Below are 18284 nucleotides of genomic sequence, written 5' to 3' on the forward strand. Positions count from 1 at the left end.
GGGGTGGGGAGCCCCGCAGGGGGAGTCATCCCAGAAATGCCAGCAACATTAGCCTTCAAAAATAGAGGCAAACTTAAACTTTTAATTAAATAAAAACAGAATCCATCTACAGGAGCCCTCACTACAAGAAAAGCTTAAGAAAGTTCTTCAGGCTGATGGGAAATGTCACTAGATAGAAACTGTACCATACAGGAAGAATAAAGAACACTGTGGGACTTCCCTGGTGGCACAGTGGTTAAGAATCCTCCTGCCAATGCAGGGAACATGGGGTCGATCCCTGCTCCAGGAAGATCCCACATGCTGCAGAGCAGCTAAGCCCGTGTGCCACAACTACTGAGCCTGCACTCCGTAACTACTGGGCCCACACGTCACAACTACTGAAACCTGTACGCCTAGAGCCTGTGCTCTGCGACAAGAGAAGCCACCAGAGTGAGAAGCCCACGCACCACAACGAAAGGTAGCCCCAGCTTGCCACAACTAGAGAAAGCCCACGTCTAGCACTGAAGACCCAACACAGCCAAAAAACAAAAAACACTGTAAATGGATGATATTTAAATAAAACACTGTTCTACAGAGTTTACTGTGTAAGTAGATGCAATATGACAATAACAGCACAAAGAATGTGAGAATAAATGCACCACACTGTTACAAGGCTCTTACATTTTATACGTAGTAAAATTACTCTAGGTGGACTGTGACACACTAAGGATACATTACGTAATCCCTAAAGGCATGATTTTATAACATTTTTAAAAATATAAACATATATATATATATATATAAAAAAATTTTTCTTTCAACAAATAGAGGAGAGAATACTGCACAATTCTTGATACTAAAGTTTGAGATAGTTTGACCCTGAAACTTCTTTATGTTTGCCCACTCATCCAATGAGTATTTACTAATATGCTCCTTGTTCCAGGTATTTCAGCAACCTATGTCTTTGGTTTCTCTAGAAAAAGAAAAGGCTTTCTATTTCTTGCCAACTTTCCTCTTCCACTGCAAGCGAATCATCTCACTAATGAAACTGATTTTATTACAAGTTGTTGGTTTCTCAGATTCCCACCCCCCCCAAAGTCAGGTATTCCCTGGCTTGAAAAGAACTCCAAACCTTCTTCTTTAGAAACAATCATGAGGTGCCAATGAGTTTCTTACCACCTGGAATGGTTAAGGTACCAGGTGACTCTGACCAACACTTGAAGGTTTTCTTATCACCTAAAGCTCTAATGGCAGCAGACAAACTGGGTTTAATCTCAACTCTGTTTAAATAATTTGCTTATGCATGTGAACTTGGGCAAATTATTAAATTTCTCAAAACTTCCATTTCCTCTTCTGTAAAATGGGGATAATGGTGGCACCTAAAATGTAGCTGTCTTATTAAAGCACTGAGCATAACATCTGCCACGTAAGTGGTCAATAGCTATGGTCATCATTACCCTTCGGTTTTTAGTTTGATTTTTCCTTTTAACAAAACCTCCTAATTCTTCTCCTTATGTCTGAATTAAATATGCCACACCTTTCCACAGGCATTTATCTACCAGTAGGTTACAATCCCTTTAGTTTGTGCCTGTACAGAAGTCAGCTTTAAGTACAAATAGAGAAAAGAAAATGAGAAGGAGGAGGAGACTACTTTTAGTTTAACAATATCACATTTCATAAAACAGATATGCCTGAATAAAATATTTTTAATTAACCTTGTAACAAGGGAGGAATATAATCTGTAAAATTATTCATCACAGGATTTCTTTTTAAAATATGAGAAGGAGAGTGCACTGTAAACAATTTATTAAAATTCAATTTACAGGGAACTTTTGAGAAACGTCTACTCTATCAAGGTAGGTACTCCCCCACCAACCACTGTTTCTGGAAATCTTTCCCTATCAACCTCCACCTGAGGGGTCTATAGCATCAGCATTGATACTTTCCTCTCTACAAATACAACAATGGCAGTCTGCCTGAGGGGAAAAAGACAACCCATTCAAAAGAAACAGGTAGAGAAGACCCTTCGACAAGTGAAGGAAGAGTATTCCCTCCTTCTTCTCCTTTTCAGGTATTATACTCACCACCTCCACCAAGACAGGTCAATAAACCCAGTAAAATTAAGTTCCAGGTGTTGCTCAGGGAAAAGAAGGAACAGAACACTCTCAGGAAATATGACCCATTCAAGGTAAAGGAGGCTGCTTGCACAACGCTTCATTTTTGGAGAAGGCACTGCTCTTAAGCAACAACAAAGGGCTGAAACCAGTTCAGTGCCAGAGAAGGGAGAAGTATAGACTGGAAACCTATAAGGAGTAACCAGCTCTCAGGGTCAGAGGGACATGTGCTCAGAGCAGTATGCACAGACCTCGTAGCAAATATCTAGCTGTTCCAAGAATTTACTATACATTTTGTACGCACTTTTACCTCACACGTTTTCAACCCAGCCCACAGACAAAATCACATCATTCCTAAATTCTGTGGTTACTGGGGCGACTTGATCACATCAATGTCACAAGTTTTAAAAAGTCTGTTATCTGAATCTTAATTTTTATCATTTTATAAAATAAATGGAGGAGGTGGAGACAAGACAGCGAAGTACAAGAACATGAGTGCACTTCTTCTTACAAAAACACCAAAACCACAACTAACTGCTGAACAATCATCAACCAAAAAAAAACACTCAAACCTACCAAAAAAGATATCCTACATCTAAAGACAAAGGAGCGACAACGAGACAGTAGAACGGGCGGAAACACGATAAAATCAAATCCCATACCTGCTGGGTGGGCAACCCACAAATTGGAAAATAATTATACCACAGAAGTTCTCTCACAGGAGTGAAAATTCTGAGCCCCACATCAGGCTCCCCAGCCTGTGGGTCTGGCAAAAGGAGAAGGAGGCCCCAGAGAATCCAGCTTTGAAGGCCAGCAGGGTTTGAAAGGAGGGATTCCACAGGGCTGGGGCAAACAGAAATTCCACTCTTGGAGGGCTCACACAAGGTCTCGTGTGCACCAGGACCCAGGGAAAAAAACAGTGACCCCATAAGAGCCTGGGCCAGACCTACCTGCTGGTATTAGAGGGTCTCCTGCAAAGGAGGGGACACACTGTGGCTCACCTCGGGTACAAAAACACTGGTGGCGATAGTTCTGGGGAGTACTCATTGACGTGAGCCCTCCTGGAGGCCACCATTTTATGACCAAGACCTGGCCCTACGAACAGCCTGTAGGCTCCAGTGATAGGATACCTTAAGCCAAACAAACAAGGGTGGGGGGGGTGTGGAGATGCAGCCCCACCCATCAGGAGACAGGCTAGTTAAAGTCTTCCTGAGCACACAGCTGCCAGATAAACACACCCCCTGACACAGACCTGCCCACCAGAAGGACAAGACACAGCTCCACCCACCAGTGTGCAGGAACCAGTCAATCCCACCCGGACACCTGCATAAGCCTCTCAGACAGCATCATCCACCAGGGGCCAGACAGTAGAAGCAAGAATGGAAACTGCAATCACAGAAAGTTAGACAAAATGGGATGAGAGAGGAATATGTCCCAGATGAAGGAACAAGATAAAATCCCAGAAGAAAAACAAAGTGAAGTGGAGATAGGCAATCTACCTGAAAAGAATTCAGAGCAATGATAGTAAAGATGATCCAAGATCTCAGAAAGAGAATGGAGGCACAGATCTAGACGATGCAAGAAATATTTAACAAAGACCTAGGAGAAATAAAGAATAAACACACAGATGAACAATAACTGAAATAAAAAATACACTACAAAGGGGCTTCCCTGGTGGCGCAGTGGTTGAGAGTCTGCCTGCCAATGCAGGGCACACAGGTTCGTGCCCCGGTCCGGGAAGATCCCACATGCCGCGGAGTGGCTGGGCCCGTGAGCCATGGCCCCTGAGCCTGCGTGTCCGGAGCCTGTGCTCCGCAACAGGACAGGCCACAACAGTGAGAGGCCTGCGTACAGCAAAAAAAAAAAAGCTACAAAGAATCAATAGCAGGATAAATGAGGCAGAATAACAGATAAATGAGCTGGAAGACAGAATGGTGGAAATCAATGCCGTGGAACAGAATAAAGAAAAAGGAATAAAAAGAAATGAGGACACACGAGAACAGTCTAAAAGGCCTCTGGGACAATATTAAATGCACCAACATTCGCATTATAGGGATCCCAGAAGGAGAAGAGAGAGAGAAAGGGCCTGAGAAAATATTTGAATAGATAATAGCTGAAAACTTCCCTAACTTGGGAAAAGAAACAGTCACCCGAGTCCAAGAAGCACAAAGATAAGCCCACGGAGGAACACATAGTAATCACACTGACAAAAATTAAAGACAAAAAATATAAAAAGCAACAAGAGGGCTTCCCTGGTGGCGCAGTGGTTGAGAGTCCGCCTGCCGATGCAGGGGACGCAGGTTCATGCCCCGGTCCAGGAGGATCCCACATGCCACAGAGCGGCTGGGCCCATGAGCCATGGCCGCTGGGCCTGCGCGTCCGGAGCCTGTGCTCCCCAACGGGAGAGGCTGCAGCAGTGAGAGGCCCGTGTACCGAAAAAAAAAAAAGCAACAAGAGAAAAGCAACAAGTAACATACAAGGGAACCCTGTAAGGTTATCAGCTGATTTTTCAGCAGAAACTCTGCAGGTCAGAAGGGAGTGACATGATATACAATATTTTAAGTGATGAATGGGAAGAACCTACAACCAAGAATACTCTACCCAACAAGGCTCTCAATCAGATGCAACAGAAATCAAAAGCTTTACAGACAAACAAAAGCTAAGAGAATTCAGCAACACCAGACCACCTTTGCAACAAATGCTGAAGGAACCTCTCTAGCTGGAAAAGAAAAAGCCACAACTAAAAACAAGAAGATTACGAGTGGAAAACCTCAACGGTAAAGGCAAACATGAAGTAAAGGTAGGAAACCATCCACACACAAATATGATATCAAACCCAGCAATCATGAGAAGATGACAGTACAAATACAGGCTATTGAAAATGCATTTGAAATGAAAAGACCAGCAAATTAAAACAATGCTTTTTATATACAGAGTGCTATTCAAAACCTCGTGGTAAACACACACCAAAAATCTACAATAGATACGCACACAAAAAAGAAAAAGGAATCCAAACACAACACTAAGATTAGTCATAAAAGCCTAAGAGAAGAGAACAAAAGAGGAAGGGATGAAAAAAAACCTACAAAAACAAAAAACAACATTGCAGTAAGAACATACATATTGATAATTACCTTAAACTTAAATGGATTAAATACCTCAACCAAAAGACTGTCAAAAATTAAATACAAAGAAAAAATATTAAAAGCAACAAGGGAAAAGCAACAAATAACATACAAGGGAATCCCCATAAGGTTATCAGGTGATTTTTCAGCAGAAACTATGCAGGCCAGAAGGGAGTGGCAGGATATGTTTAAAGTGACGAAAGGGAAAAACCTACAAACAAGATTACTCTACCCAGCAAGGATCGCATTCATATTCAACAGAGAAATCAAAAGCTTTACAGACAAGCAAAAGCTAAGAGAATTAATAAGCACCACCAAACCAGCTTTACAACAAATGCTAAAGGAACATCTCTAGGCAAGAAACACAAGAGAAGAAACAGACCTACAAAGACAAACCCAAAACAATAAAGAAAATGGTAACAGGAACATACATATAGATAATTACCTTAAATGTAAATGGGTTAAATGCTCCAACTAAAAGACAAAGGCTGAATGGATACAAAAACAAGACCCGTATATTTGCTGTCTACAAGAGACCCACTTCAGATCTAGGGACACATACAGACTGAAAGAGAGGGGATGGAAGAAGGTATTCCATGCAAATGGAAATCAAAAGAAAGCTGGAGTAGCAATACTCATATCAGACAAAAAGACTTTAAAATAAAGACTGTTACAAGAGACAAAGAAGGACACTACATAATGATGAAGGGATCAATCCGAGAAGAAATAACAATTACAAGTATATATGCACCCAACATAGGAGCACCTCAATATATAAGGCAAATGCTAACAGTCATAAAAGGAGAAATCGACAGTAACACAATAATAGTGGGGGACTCTAACACCCCACTTTTAACAATGAACAGATCATCCAGACAGAAAATCAGTAAGGAAACACAGGCCCAGAGGCACATGAAAAGATGCTCAACATTGCTAATTATTAGAGAAATGCAAATCAAAACTACAATGAGATATCACGTCACACCGATCAGAATGGCCATCATCAAAAAATCTACAAACAATAAATGATGGAGAGGGTGTGGAGAAAATGGAAGCCTCCTACACTGTTAGCGGGAATGTAAATTGGTAGAGCCACTATGGAAAACAGTATGGAGCGTCCTTAGAAAACTAAAAACAGAACTACCATATGATCCAGCAATCCCACTCCTGGGCATATATCTGGATAAAACTATGGTTCAAAAGCATACATGCACCCCAATGTTCATTGCAGCACTGTTTATGATAGGCAAGACATGGAAGCAACCTAATGTCCGTTGACCGATTAATGGATAAAGATGTGGTACATACATACAATGGAATATTACTCTGCCATTAAAAAGAATGAAATAATGCCATTTGCAACAACATGGATAGACCTGGAGATTATCATACTAAGTGAAGTAAGTCAGACAGAGAAAGACAAATATCATATGATATTGCTTGTATGCGGAATCTTAAAAAAAAAAAAAAAAGATACAAATGCACTTATCCAGAAACACACTCACAAACTTATGGTTACCAAAGGGGAAGGAGTGGGGGGGAGAGGATAAACTGGGAGTTTGGGATTGACATATACATACATTATATTTAAAAGAGATAACCAACAAGGACCTACTGTACAGCACAGGGAACTCTGCTCAATATTCTGTAATAACCTAAATGGGAAAAGAATTTGAAAAAGAATAGATACATGTATATTAAATAAATAAATAAGACCAAAAAAAAGAAGCAGCATGAGAAATACAAAATAAAATAGAATAGGGCTTCCCTGGTGGTGCAGTGGTTAAGAATCCTCCTGCCAATGCAGGGGACACGGGTTCAAGCCCTGGTCTGGCAAGATCCCACAGGCTGCAGAGCAACTAAGCCCATGTGCCACAACTACTGAGCCTGCATTCTAGAGCCTGTGAACCACAACTACTGAGCCTGTGTGCCACAACTACTGAAGCCCATGTGCCTAAGGCTCGTGCTCCGCAACAAGAGAAGCCACCGCAATGAGAAGCCCGCACACCACGATGAAGAGTAGCCCCCGCTTGCCACAACCAGAGAAAACCTGCACGCAGCAACAAAGACCCAATGCAGCCAAAAATAAAATAAATAAATAGAAATAAATAAATAAATACAATAAACGGAAATGCAATATAAAATTAACAATGTAAAAACTCTTCAGTCTGCATCTTTAGATTTTTGCATTTTACTGAAGTATACCCCAATGAAGGAAAATAAAATTCATTAGGAATATGGAAGAAACTCAACTTTGGAATATAGCCCTTAAATACATATTTTATCTCAAGGACACGAATTACTTCATTTCTCTCTTTCATTTAAAGGGGGAAATACAAAAACTAATGTGCTTCTTATGTAACACGAATATGTTTCTTCTAATATTTGACTAAATCTGACTCTAACAAAATACAAATCAATAGGCTAGGCCACTTTGGTATGGTCACTTTGGTACGGTCTCTTTGGTATGGTCTCTTTCTCTGCTGTTTAACTTACCACAGGTAGCGTGAGCCAGGTTGCCACAAGGCGGTTGTTGATCCAGCGATACCAAGATGGGTTTATAAACATCAAAGGTAAAAAGGGACCCAGCATGAAAATGCTTCCAAAAAAGCTTCCCCAAAACAGAGTGAGTATAAAGTATATCCCTCTCCATGACACCATGATTCTGAAAGACACAAAAAAAACGATATATTTTGTTACTGTAACTGTCCAAATTCAATTTCAGAATGATACATGTAATAATCTTTAATTATAGGGCTACAGAATAGGCCCTGATAAAGAATATGAGCTTGAATGCCCTCTTACATGACCTACAGGTCTAACAAGTCAGAACATTAGAAATGGATACTCTCCCCCAAAACAGATATATTTATCAATGGAACAGAATACAAAGCCCAGAAATAAACCCACACACCTATGGTCAATTAATCTTCGACAGGAAATCCCTGATGGTCCAGTGGCTAGGACTCTGTGCTTCCACTGCAGGGGGCACAGATTGGATCCCTGGCTGGGGAACTAAGGTTCTGCATGCCAGGTGGTGCAGCCAAAAAAAGCAAAAAACAAAAATCTTTGACAATGCAAGCAAAAATATACAATGGAGAAAAAACAATCTCTTCAGCAAGTGGTGCTGGGAAAGCTGGACAGCCACACGTTAATCAATGAAGTTAGAACATACCCTCACATCATACACAAATATAAACTCAAAATGGATTAAATATAGGACATGACACCATAAAACTCCTAGAAGAGAACACAGGCGAAACATTCCCTGACTTAGCAATGTTTCCTTAGTTTCCTTGGGTCAGTCTCCCAAGGCAACAGAAATAAAAGCAAAAATAAACAAATGGGAACTAATCAAACCTATAAGCTTTTATATTGCAAAGGAAACCACAAACAAACGAAAAGACAACCTACAAATGGGAGAAAATATCTGCCAACAATTTGACTGACAAGGCCTTAATTACCAAAATATACAAACAGCTCATACAATTCAATAACAAAAAAACAACCCAATCAAAAAATGGGCAGAAAACCTAAATAAATACTTCTCCAAAGAAGACATACAGATTCTCAATAGGCACATGAAAAGATGCTCAACATCACTAATTATTAGAGAAATACAAATCAAAACTACCATGAGGTACCTCACACTGGTCAGAATGGCCACTGAAACAAATGCTGGAGAGCATGTGGAGAAAAGAGAACCTTCCTACACTGTTGGTGGGAACGTAAATTGGTGCAGCCATCATGGAAAACAGTATGGAGGTTCCTTCAAAAACTAAAAATAGAGCTACCATATGATCAAGCAATCCCACTCCTGGGCATTTATCCAGAGAAAACCAAAATCCGAAAAGATATGTGCACCTCAGTGTTCACAGTAGTACTATTTAAAACAGTCAAGACACAGAAGCAACCTAAATGTCCACTGACAGATGAACAGACAAAGAAGATGAGTTATATATACAAAATGGAGTACTACTCAGTCATAAAAAGTAATGAAATAATGCCATTTACAGCAACATGGATGGACCTAGAGATTATCATACTAAGTGAAGTAAATCAGAAAGACAAATACCATATGCTATCACTTATACATGGAATCTAAAATATGACACAAATGAACTTATTTATGAAACAGAAACAGACTCAGTCATAGAAAACAAACTTATGTTTACCAAAGGGGAAAGGGGGTGGGGGAGGGAAGCGGTAGGCGTTTTGGATTAGCAGTACAACAACAAGGTAAACAACGTCTTGCTGTATAGCACAGGGAATTAAATTCAATATTCTGTAATAAACCATAATGGAAAAGAATATGAAAAAGAATACATATATGTATAACTGAATCACTCTGCTGTATAGCAGAAACTAACACATTATAAAATCAACTTTTCTCTTTTTTTAAATTGAAATAAAGAAAAAAAAGAGATACTCTCAACTGACTTCCCCAAAAAAAGAAAAAAGCTGTTTAAAAAGCCTTGCTTTTTGTTCTACTTATTAGTATTAACATAAAACTGTATATTTTCTTTTCCAAGACGTTATCCAACGCAAAATTTTAAAATATTCCAGAGTTCGTTTTTTTTTTATCTCTTACATGACCTACAGGTCTAACAAGTAGATTTAATGGACTAAGAACTGCAGAACAGCTTCCTAAGGGTGACTGTGCCTGAAAGTGATGGCAATTTTACAGAGTGCACTAAAAAAGAATTTGTTAAATCTAGAAATATTAATTCTTTACATTAGAACCTAAAAGTAATATCTTTGGGCATTTGGTCTTTATGAGCTGAAAGATTAAGTAGAAGTCAGACTCCTCACTCACTTTCTTAATTATTTGCCAATGGATTACTTTTGAGGGTCCTCATAACCAGATGAACAAAATATTGATGTTTTAAAAATAAACTGTTGGAAGCACAGTCTAAAATGAATAATCAAACATTTGATTTTACAACCTAAACTCTATTAGAGCAAAAACATGGTTTGCTTCAGGATAATAAAACCGTGGGAAACATTAAAACCATGGTAACAATAATGGCCTTAAAATTTATATATTAAAAAAAGGTATTTCAGGGCTTCCCTGGTTGTGCAGTGGTTAGGAGTCCACCTGCCAACGCGGGGGACACAGGTTCGAGCCCTGGTCCAGGAAGATCCCACATGCCACGGAGCAACTAAGCCCATGCACCACTACTACTGAGCCTGCGTGCCACAACTACTGAAGCCAGTGCACCTAGAGCCCATGCTCCGCAACAAGAGAAGCCACCACAATGAGAAGCCCGTGCACTGCAACAAAGAGGAGACCCCGCTTGCCGCAACTAGAGAAAGCCCGCGCGCAGCAATGAAGACCCAGCGCAGCCAAAAATAAAATAAGTAAAATAATTTTTTTTTAAAAAGGTATTTCAGCAATTAAGACCTCTGAATATTTGAAAAGAATCACAACAGGAAAAAGAAATAAAATTTCAAATGTCATGGTGCTTTAAAAAATGTCAGTCAGACAAACAAAACAGGTCAAGTCTCTTACACCGAATCAAGTTTTTCTGCATATTTGGTATATTTTTAAATCTCTACCAATACTTGACAGTGTTATACACAAAATCCTTCAAAGTACAAACAGAACAAGTATCTGCTAAGAACTGGCTTTCTGCTAAACTCTAGATCGGAACTTCTAAGAAGCGGGTTGAGGGAGTGAGGGTGCAGAAAAAGCACACTGGAAAACAGTAGCCAAACAATTTGCTCACACAGGGCCCAGGATGGTCTGTAGTGCTACACAGCCTTGGCTTTGCTTTCTCTGAGGCTCAGCTCCTCCTCTTTGCATTAAAAGACACTATAGGCCACTTCTGTCCAGTCTAAAGTAATAATTTAAAAAGAGCTGCTGAATTTAGTATTCTCAACCCCTATTTCCTTTCATAACCCCTGCCCCCAAAATATCCCTGCAATGCTACTACTCGATTTGAAAACCCCCCTGTAACTACCTTTTTTTAAATCTACTGTTCGTTTCTGTCATTAGCTAGCTCTCTGTTTAGATACTCACCCCTCAACTCCCTGAAGGGCTATACTTCACATTACATCCATATACAACTACTTCCCCATCAAAGGCTCTGACATGCTTCTTCCTCACTTACTGAACTACTTCTCATTCGATGTCATTAAAAGGAAAAAAATTATAGTTAAAGGAGCTTAGGTATCATCTAACAGAATCTTTTCAATTTACAGCGATGAAGCTAAGGACCAGAAGAGTTAAGAGATGCGTCACGTGAATATACTGGGATTACTCAAACCAAGTCTCATCTAAAATTACTTTTCCATCCTACTTCTGTTTCTTCCCTAACCTCTCAATCATGTGTACAGTGATTCAATAAACATGCAAAGAGATTCCTACTGTGTGTCAGGCCCAGTGCCAGTTATTTGGGGATACAACAGTGAACATGACAGACATACCAAGCTCTTACAAACCTAACAGTCTCTCCAGCCCCTCCTTATGAACTCTGCATTTAATCTAGCCCTGTTCTCTCTCTTCTTCCAAGTCTCAAGGATTTGATAGAAAACTTGGTTAAGAACTATGCTACTACATGCTTATTTAGAATAAATAAAATTTTAAAAAACCAAAAACTGGCTAAACCAAGTGCTGGTAAGGATGCAGAGCAACCAGAACTCACACGTATTGCTGGTGGGAACGCAAAATGGTATGGCCACATTGGAAAACAGCTTTACAGTTTCTTAAAATATTAAATGTACATTTACGATATAACCCAGCAATCCCACTACTGAATATCCAGGACAAATTGAAAACTTACGTTGACACACAAACCTGCACACAATTGTTTTCAGCAGGATTATTCATAATTGCAAAAAACTAGAAACAACCCAAATGTCAGTCACGGGTGAGGGGATAAACACATTCTAATAAATCCATAGAAAGGAATACTACTCAGCAGTGAAAAAACATATGACTGATACATGCAACATCTGGGGTTAACGTCAAATGCATTATGCTGAGTGAAGGAAGCCAGGCTCAAAAGGCATGATTTCTTTTTAACTGTATGTTTTCATTTATATGACATTCTGGAAAAGGCAAAACTATACGGAGGGAACAGATCAGTGGTTGTCAAAAGGTTAGGGGTAGGGGGAGTGTTTGACTGTGAAGGGGCAGCACAAGGGAAGTTTTAGGGGTTGAGGAAACTGTTCTATTTCCCAATTGCAGTGACGGTTACAAGACTATGCATTTGTTGAAGCTCACAAAACGTATATTTACTGATTTTTACTGTATGCAGATTAAGAACTAAATTAAAAAGATTATGCTATGTGAGATGAAATCTGATAGAATATTCATTAAGCTCTTATGATCTGGGGAATTCTACACGTCTGGATTATTTCAATTATAATGACATCTAAACTATGTCAAGCTTTTAGAATACGCCAGGCACTGTTTCATATACTTTAAATGTGTGAACCTGTTTAATACAATAATCCCATGGTGTAGATATTTTCATTACCCCACACTTTATATATAAGGATACTGAGGCACAAAGTGGTTAAGTCAAGATTATACAGCTAGTAAATGGCAGAGCTGGGATGTGAATCCAGGTAATTTGGTGTCAGAGTCCATGCTCAGTCTAAAATTCAACATTATGTTCTTTTTCAAGCACATACTTCTTTTGTAATTAAACACACACACTTTAAACACTATACAAAATCAAGATGTCATAAATCTAAACTAAATTTTTAATATCTCATGCAAAAATTATTCTGAATGTTAGTGAAGTTTATAGGAACTTAGTGAGGAAATCTAACGTCTTTTCTTAACACTCCCTAGTACTTAACATATAGCATACAAAAACTTGGGGAGAGCTGAGGATGGGGGTTGCCAGCTTCTGCTGGAAAGAAATCTGGTTAAATAACTGGTAAATGAACCACCTAATCTTTTAAAATCCTTTAAAGTAAGGGCCACATCACTGCAAAGGTAATCACAAACACCGTAATTTAATATTTCTGTGCATTCTTTGTATAATACTGATAGCATTCTCAAAAAATAAAAGCCATTTGGAAAAGAAATAATCATCGTTTTAAAATGGCATAGCCATTTTATTGCCGAGTACAGATACATAGAACTAAACTGTAGATCTTCTTAAAAAGCTATGCCTACTTCAGTGTAACCCAGGAACTTTTCCCCTTAAGACCACTGTCCCTTCACAATGAGTTAAGATCTCTTACCCACTAACCTCCTAGCTCATAATATGATTCTGATTCTGATGCTTGCCCTTGTCTAACCATCTGTGGTTCCAATGACTACAATGCCAAGCAAAGGCAGGAACCAAAACAGAGCCCACCTGGACTCTTGTTCAGTTGCATATATTATTCCTAGAGTATGACAATGTAGGAGGATACTCCCTGACAAGGATTAAGGGAATGTATTAGGGATACTTACAGTTCCTTGCTCAGGAAGGAAAAACGTTTTACTTCATAAAATTTCCTTAGTTTTTAAATTCACATAACAATTCAAGTATTAACAAGCATTGCTCTCATAGTCTAGGAGGGAAGCTAAGTGTGTTAAGGAACGACTGCAGTTTGGTATGATACATACTGTAATAGAGGTATGTAACAGGTGTTAAGGATAGGTCAAACCAAGGCAAGATGAGCTCTGCTAAAAGGGATTAAAGAAGCTGTTAGACACTTAGAGGATCAGAAATTGCGGGAGAGGAGAGATTACTCCAGACAATAAAAAAAAACATGTAGGGCTTCCCTGGTGGCACAGTGGTTAAGAATCCGCCTGCCAATGCAGGAGACACGGGTTCAAACCCTGGTCCGGGAAGATCCCACATCTAAGCAACTAAGCCGGAGAGCAACTAAGAGCAACTAAGCCGGTGCTCCACAACTACTAAGCCTGCGCTCTAGAGCTCACATGCCACAACTACTGAAGCCCGCGTGCCTAGAGCCCATGCTCCGCAATAAGAGAAGCCACGACAATGAGAAGCCCACGCACCACAACGAAGAGTAGCCCCAGCTAGCTGCAACTAGAGAAGGCCGGCGCACAGCAACGAAGACCCAACACAGCCAAAAATAAAAACAAATAAATAAATAAATTTAAAACAAAAAACAAAAAGAACATGTAGAGTCACAGAAATTTGAAACAGCATGGCTTAAACAAGGAACTGTAACTCATTATGTATTAATGAGGTATAGGGTACACATCGGGGAGCTGCAAGAAATCAAGAAGACCCTGGTCCTAAAGACAAAGTGCACACACCCAGGGCAGGATAGACAAGAATACCACCTTGAGCATGTCACCATGGGTGGGAAAAAACCTAAGGCGTATGACTCATGTTTTAGAATAAATGTCAAAAGTGACATGGTGTAGATAAGCCTGGACTCAATAAAACCAACCTGTATACTGATTAAGAGCAAAGAGCTTCTCTGCCCTCTAAAACGGTGCATGAGACTGTCAGCAAAAATCCAGCATTGACAGATGCTGGTATCAAAGAAGTCTGTGAACCAGGAGCACCTGATCCAGTTCCACCTCTCAACAGCCTGATGATCGTGACCACGCCACTTAACCAGGATGCTCACAGGTGAGGAAGTCAGGAACAATTCCCTCAAATTTTGAGCACCTAATATTTGCCAGGCACTTTACAAAAGGCTCTCGGTATTTACATACTTAACACCTACAGATTCATATTCATGAACAACCCAAAGGTTCATGACATGTAAGTAATCTGTAACTTTGATGAAACTCAATGTTGAAATTTGAATATTGCAAAACTAGTGCCAAAAAAACAAATCAGGGGTTCCCTGGTGGTACAGTGGTTGGGAGTCCGCCTGCCGATGCAGGGGACACGGGTTCGTGCCCCGGTCCGGGAGGATCCTGCATGCCGTGGAGCGGCTGGGCCCGTGGGCCATGGCCGCTGGGCCTGCGCGTCCCGAGCCTGTGCTCCGCGGCGGGACGGGCCGCAGCAGTGAGGGGCCCGCATGCCGCAAAAAAAAAAAAAAAAACACAAATCATTTAGGTAGTAATAATCTGGCCAACTATCCAGTATCCTAATCTCAATGGGCCTTTACTCTGTTCTACTTACCGCACATGTACCATAGTGGATTTATAAATTGGAGGTTTTATTATCAAAAGACCTTGCTATAGGGCTTCCCTGGTGGCACAGTGGTTGAGAGTCCGCCTGCCGATGCAGGGGACACGGGTTCGTGCCCCGGTCCGGGAAGATCCCACATGCCGCGGAGCGGCTGGGCCCGTGAACCATGGCCGCTGAGCCTGCACGTCCGGAGCCTGTGCTCCGCAATGGGAGAGGCCACAACAGTGGGCGGCCCGCGTACAGCAAAAAAAAAAAAAAAAAAGACCTATTACCAGGGGCATTCCTGGAAAATGCAATGGAGAATCCAGAACTGGGACCAGTAAGACTTAAAGGCCAAAAAGTAAATACTGAGTTATAAAAGTAATATGAAGAGTTAAGCATATTGTTTCAGCCTTTGTCTTATCTGAGAAAGTAAAACAGAGTTTCTGGGCTGTGGGGACACACAGCTGAGGGAGTAACTGCTCTGTGGGGTTAAGTAACCATATACCTACTGAATCGTGAATGCTAAGACCCCACAAAGTCTTCCCTCACGGACCTTTCAAATGACTGCAACAAGATTTTAGTCCTAGTCCAGTGCACTCCAATAAACCTTTCTGCAATGATGGAAATGTTCAATAGCTGTGCTGTCCAACATGGCTGCCATTAACTACATGTGGCCACTGAGCCCTTGAAATTTGGCTTGTTCAACTGGAGAACTGAATTATTAATTTAATGGTATTTAAATTTAAATGCTGGAGAGGGTGTGGAGAAAAGGGAACACTCTTGGACTGCTGGTGGGAATGTGAACTGGTACAGCCACTATGGAGAACAGTATGGAGGTTCCTTAAAACTAAAAACAGAACTACCATACGACCCAGCAATCCCACTACTGGGCATATACCCTGAGAAAACCATAATTCAAAAAGAGTCATGTACCAAAATGTTCATTGCAGCTCTATTTACAATAGCCCGGAGATGGAAACAACCTAAGTGTCCATCATCAGATGAATGGATAAAGAAGATGTGGGACATATATACAATGGAATATTACTCAGCCATAAAAAGAAACGAAATTGAGCTATTTGTAATGAGGTGGATAGACCTAGAGTCTGTCATACAGAGTGAAGTAAGTCAGAAAGAGAAAGACAAATACCGTATGCTAACACATATATATGGAATTTAAGAAAAAAAAATGTCATGAAGAACCTAGGGGTAAGACAGGAATAAAGACACAGACCTACTAGAGAATGGACTTAAGGATATGGGGAGGGGGAAGGGTAAGCTGTGACAAAGCGGGAGAGAGGCATGGACATATACACTACCAAACGTAAAACAGATAGCTAGTGGGAAGCAGCCGCAGAGCACAGAGAGATCAGCTCTGTGCTTTGTGACCACCTGGAGGGGTGGGATAGGGAGGGTGGGAGGGAGGGAGACACAAGAGGGAAGAGATATGGGAACATATGTATATGTATAACTGATTCACTTTGTTATAAAGCAGAAACTAACACACCATTGTAAAGCAATTATACTCCAATAAAGATGTAAAATAAATAAATAAAACAAGACAAAACAAAAAACAAATAAAAAATTTAAATAGCCACACGTGGCTGCTGTATTGAATATGAATAGCACAGCTCTATGCTGACTTACTGGAGCACACTTCTCTGAGGAGTCTGACCAGACCATGAGGAAAGATGAAAATATAGAAACACTGGTGGTTCCCTTTTTATTAGCTGTAATAAAAATTCCAGCTAATCACCCTGCAGTGAAGCCCAAAGTTCATATAACCCTCACCAGTATGCAAGCTTCTTTGTAAGTCCCCTATTTTTTACTGTGCGTAGATTATGAGACATCTGAGGAAAACACTTTAACATGACATTAGATACCAAAACAAACAGAAAAAAGTATACCTGAAAGAAACTATTCAGGGAGAAAAAAACTATCTTTAACATTTTCAGAAAGACAAGAAATACTGCATCTGGTAGGTACTTGTGGGGAAAAAAATTTTAAATAAAATGAAGAATGGAAACATTCAGAGAATGAGAGCTACTGTAAGTTTAAAACACAGCAAATGTTTAGTAAAAACATTAGCAAAAATGAAACACTCAACAGAAGAGTTAGACAATAAAGCTGAAGAAATCCCCCCAAAAGTCAAGCAGAAGATGAAGAGATGGAAAGTAGAAAGAATATTAGAGGACCAAGACAGAGGTCTCATAGGCAAATCGTATAAGCCTCAAAAAGAAAGTAGTGAGAAACTGGAGGGGAGGAAATCAGCAACAAAATAATTCATAGAAACTCCCCAGAACAGGAGGACATGACACTCCACATTAACAGAGCCTACTGAAAGCTAGGATAATGGATGAAAACAAATGCTCACCAGGGCACATCGCTGTAACTTTCCAAACACAGGAAATGATGGACATTCTACAAAACCTCTGGAGGGGATGAAAATGGGTCACATGTAAAGGATCAAAAATTAGACTGGATTTGGACTCGGCAGCAATACCAGAAGCAAGATGAAAACAGAACAATGCCTACAAAATTCTCAAGAAAATTATTCCATCCAGTCACTCTTTCAATCAAGTGTAAGGATAGTAAAAACACTATCGCAAGGTCTCAAAGTTACCTCCCATACAATCTTTTTTCAAGAAGCTATTGGAAAACGGGCTCTGCTAAAACAAAAGAGTAAACAAGACTGAGGGAGACTTGAAATACAGGAAACAAGAGATCCAACACATGTGAGAACCTCCAAAATGATCATGAAGGGAGATTCCAGGGTGACAGTCATACATAAAACAGAGAAGGCATCCAATCTAAACAAACTGGGGGAGGGTGACTCAAGAGAAAGACTCTTTGAAAGCTGTATCATCAAAATCCTTGCTGCTAAACAAACCATCTTTTTCTGAGCCAAGAACAGAATGCCCAGGTAAAGCTGGCACAGATTCTAATCTGTACTTGGCTTCTTGAACATGTGCTAGTAAACTTCCTGTTCTCTCTTCCATACACAGCTGCCAGATCAG

General features: G+C 40.2%; 1 protein-coding gene across 5 annotated transcripts in view; it reads right to left on the reverse strand.

Moving 5' to 3' along the window:
* Window positions 1-18284, reverse strand: part of LCLAT1 (lysocardiolipin acyltransferase 1) — a 193002-nt gene that overhangs the window by 124317 nt on the left and 50401 nt on the right. For 4 of the 5 annotated variants that reach the window (XM_067703341.1, XM_067703340.1, XM_067703343.1 and 1 more), the window contains one exon: window positions 7715-7883. The exons of the other annotated variant lie outside the window; for it this stretch is intronic. In XM_067703341.1, coding sequence (XP_067559442.1) covers window positions 7715-7879 — 165 coding nt within the window. In that variant the 5' untranslated portion in view covers window positions 7880-7883. The remainder of the gene's footprint in view (window positions 1-7714; window positions 7884-18284) is intronic. 5 annotated transcript variants of the gene reach the window in all.

This window comes from Pseudorca crassidens, chromosome 14 (assembly GCF_039906515.1).
Source record: "Pseudorca crassidens isolate mPseCra1 chromosome 14, mPseCra1.hap1, whole genome shotgun sequence".
Classification (NCBI taxonomy): domain Eukaryota; kingdom Metazoa; phylum Chordata; class Mammalia; order Artiodactyla; family Delphinidae; genus Pseudorca; species Pseudorca crassidens.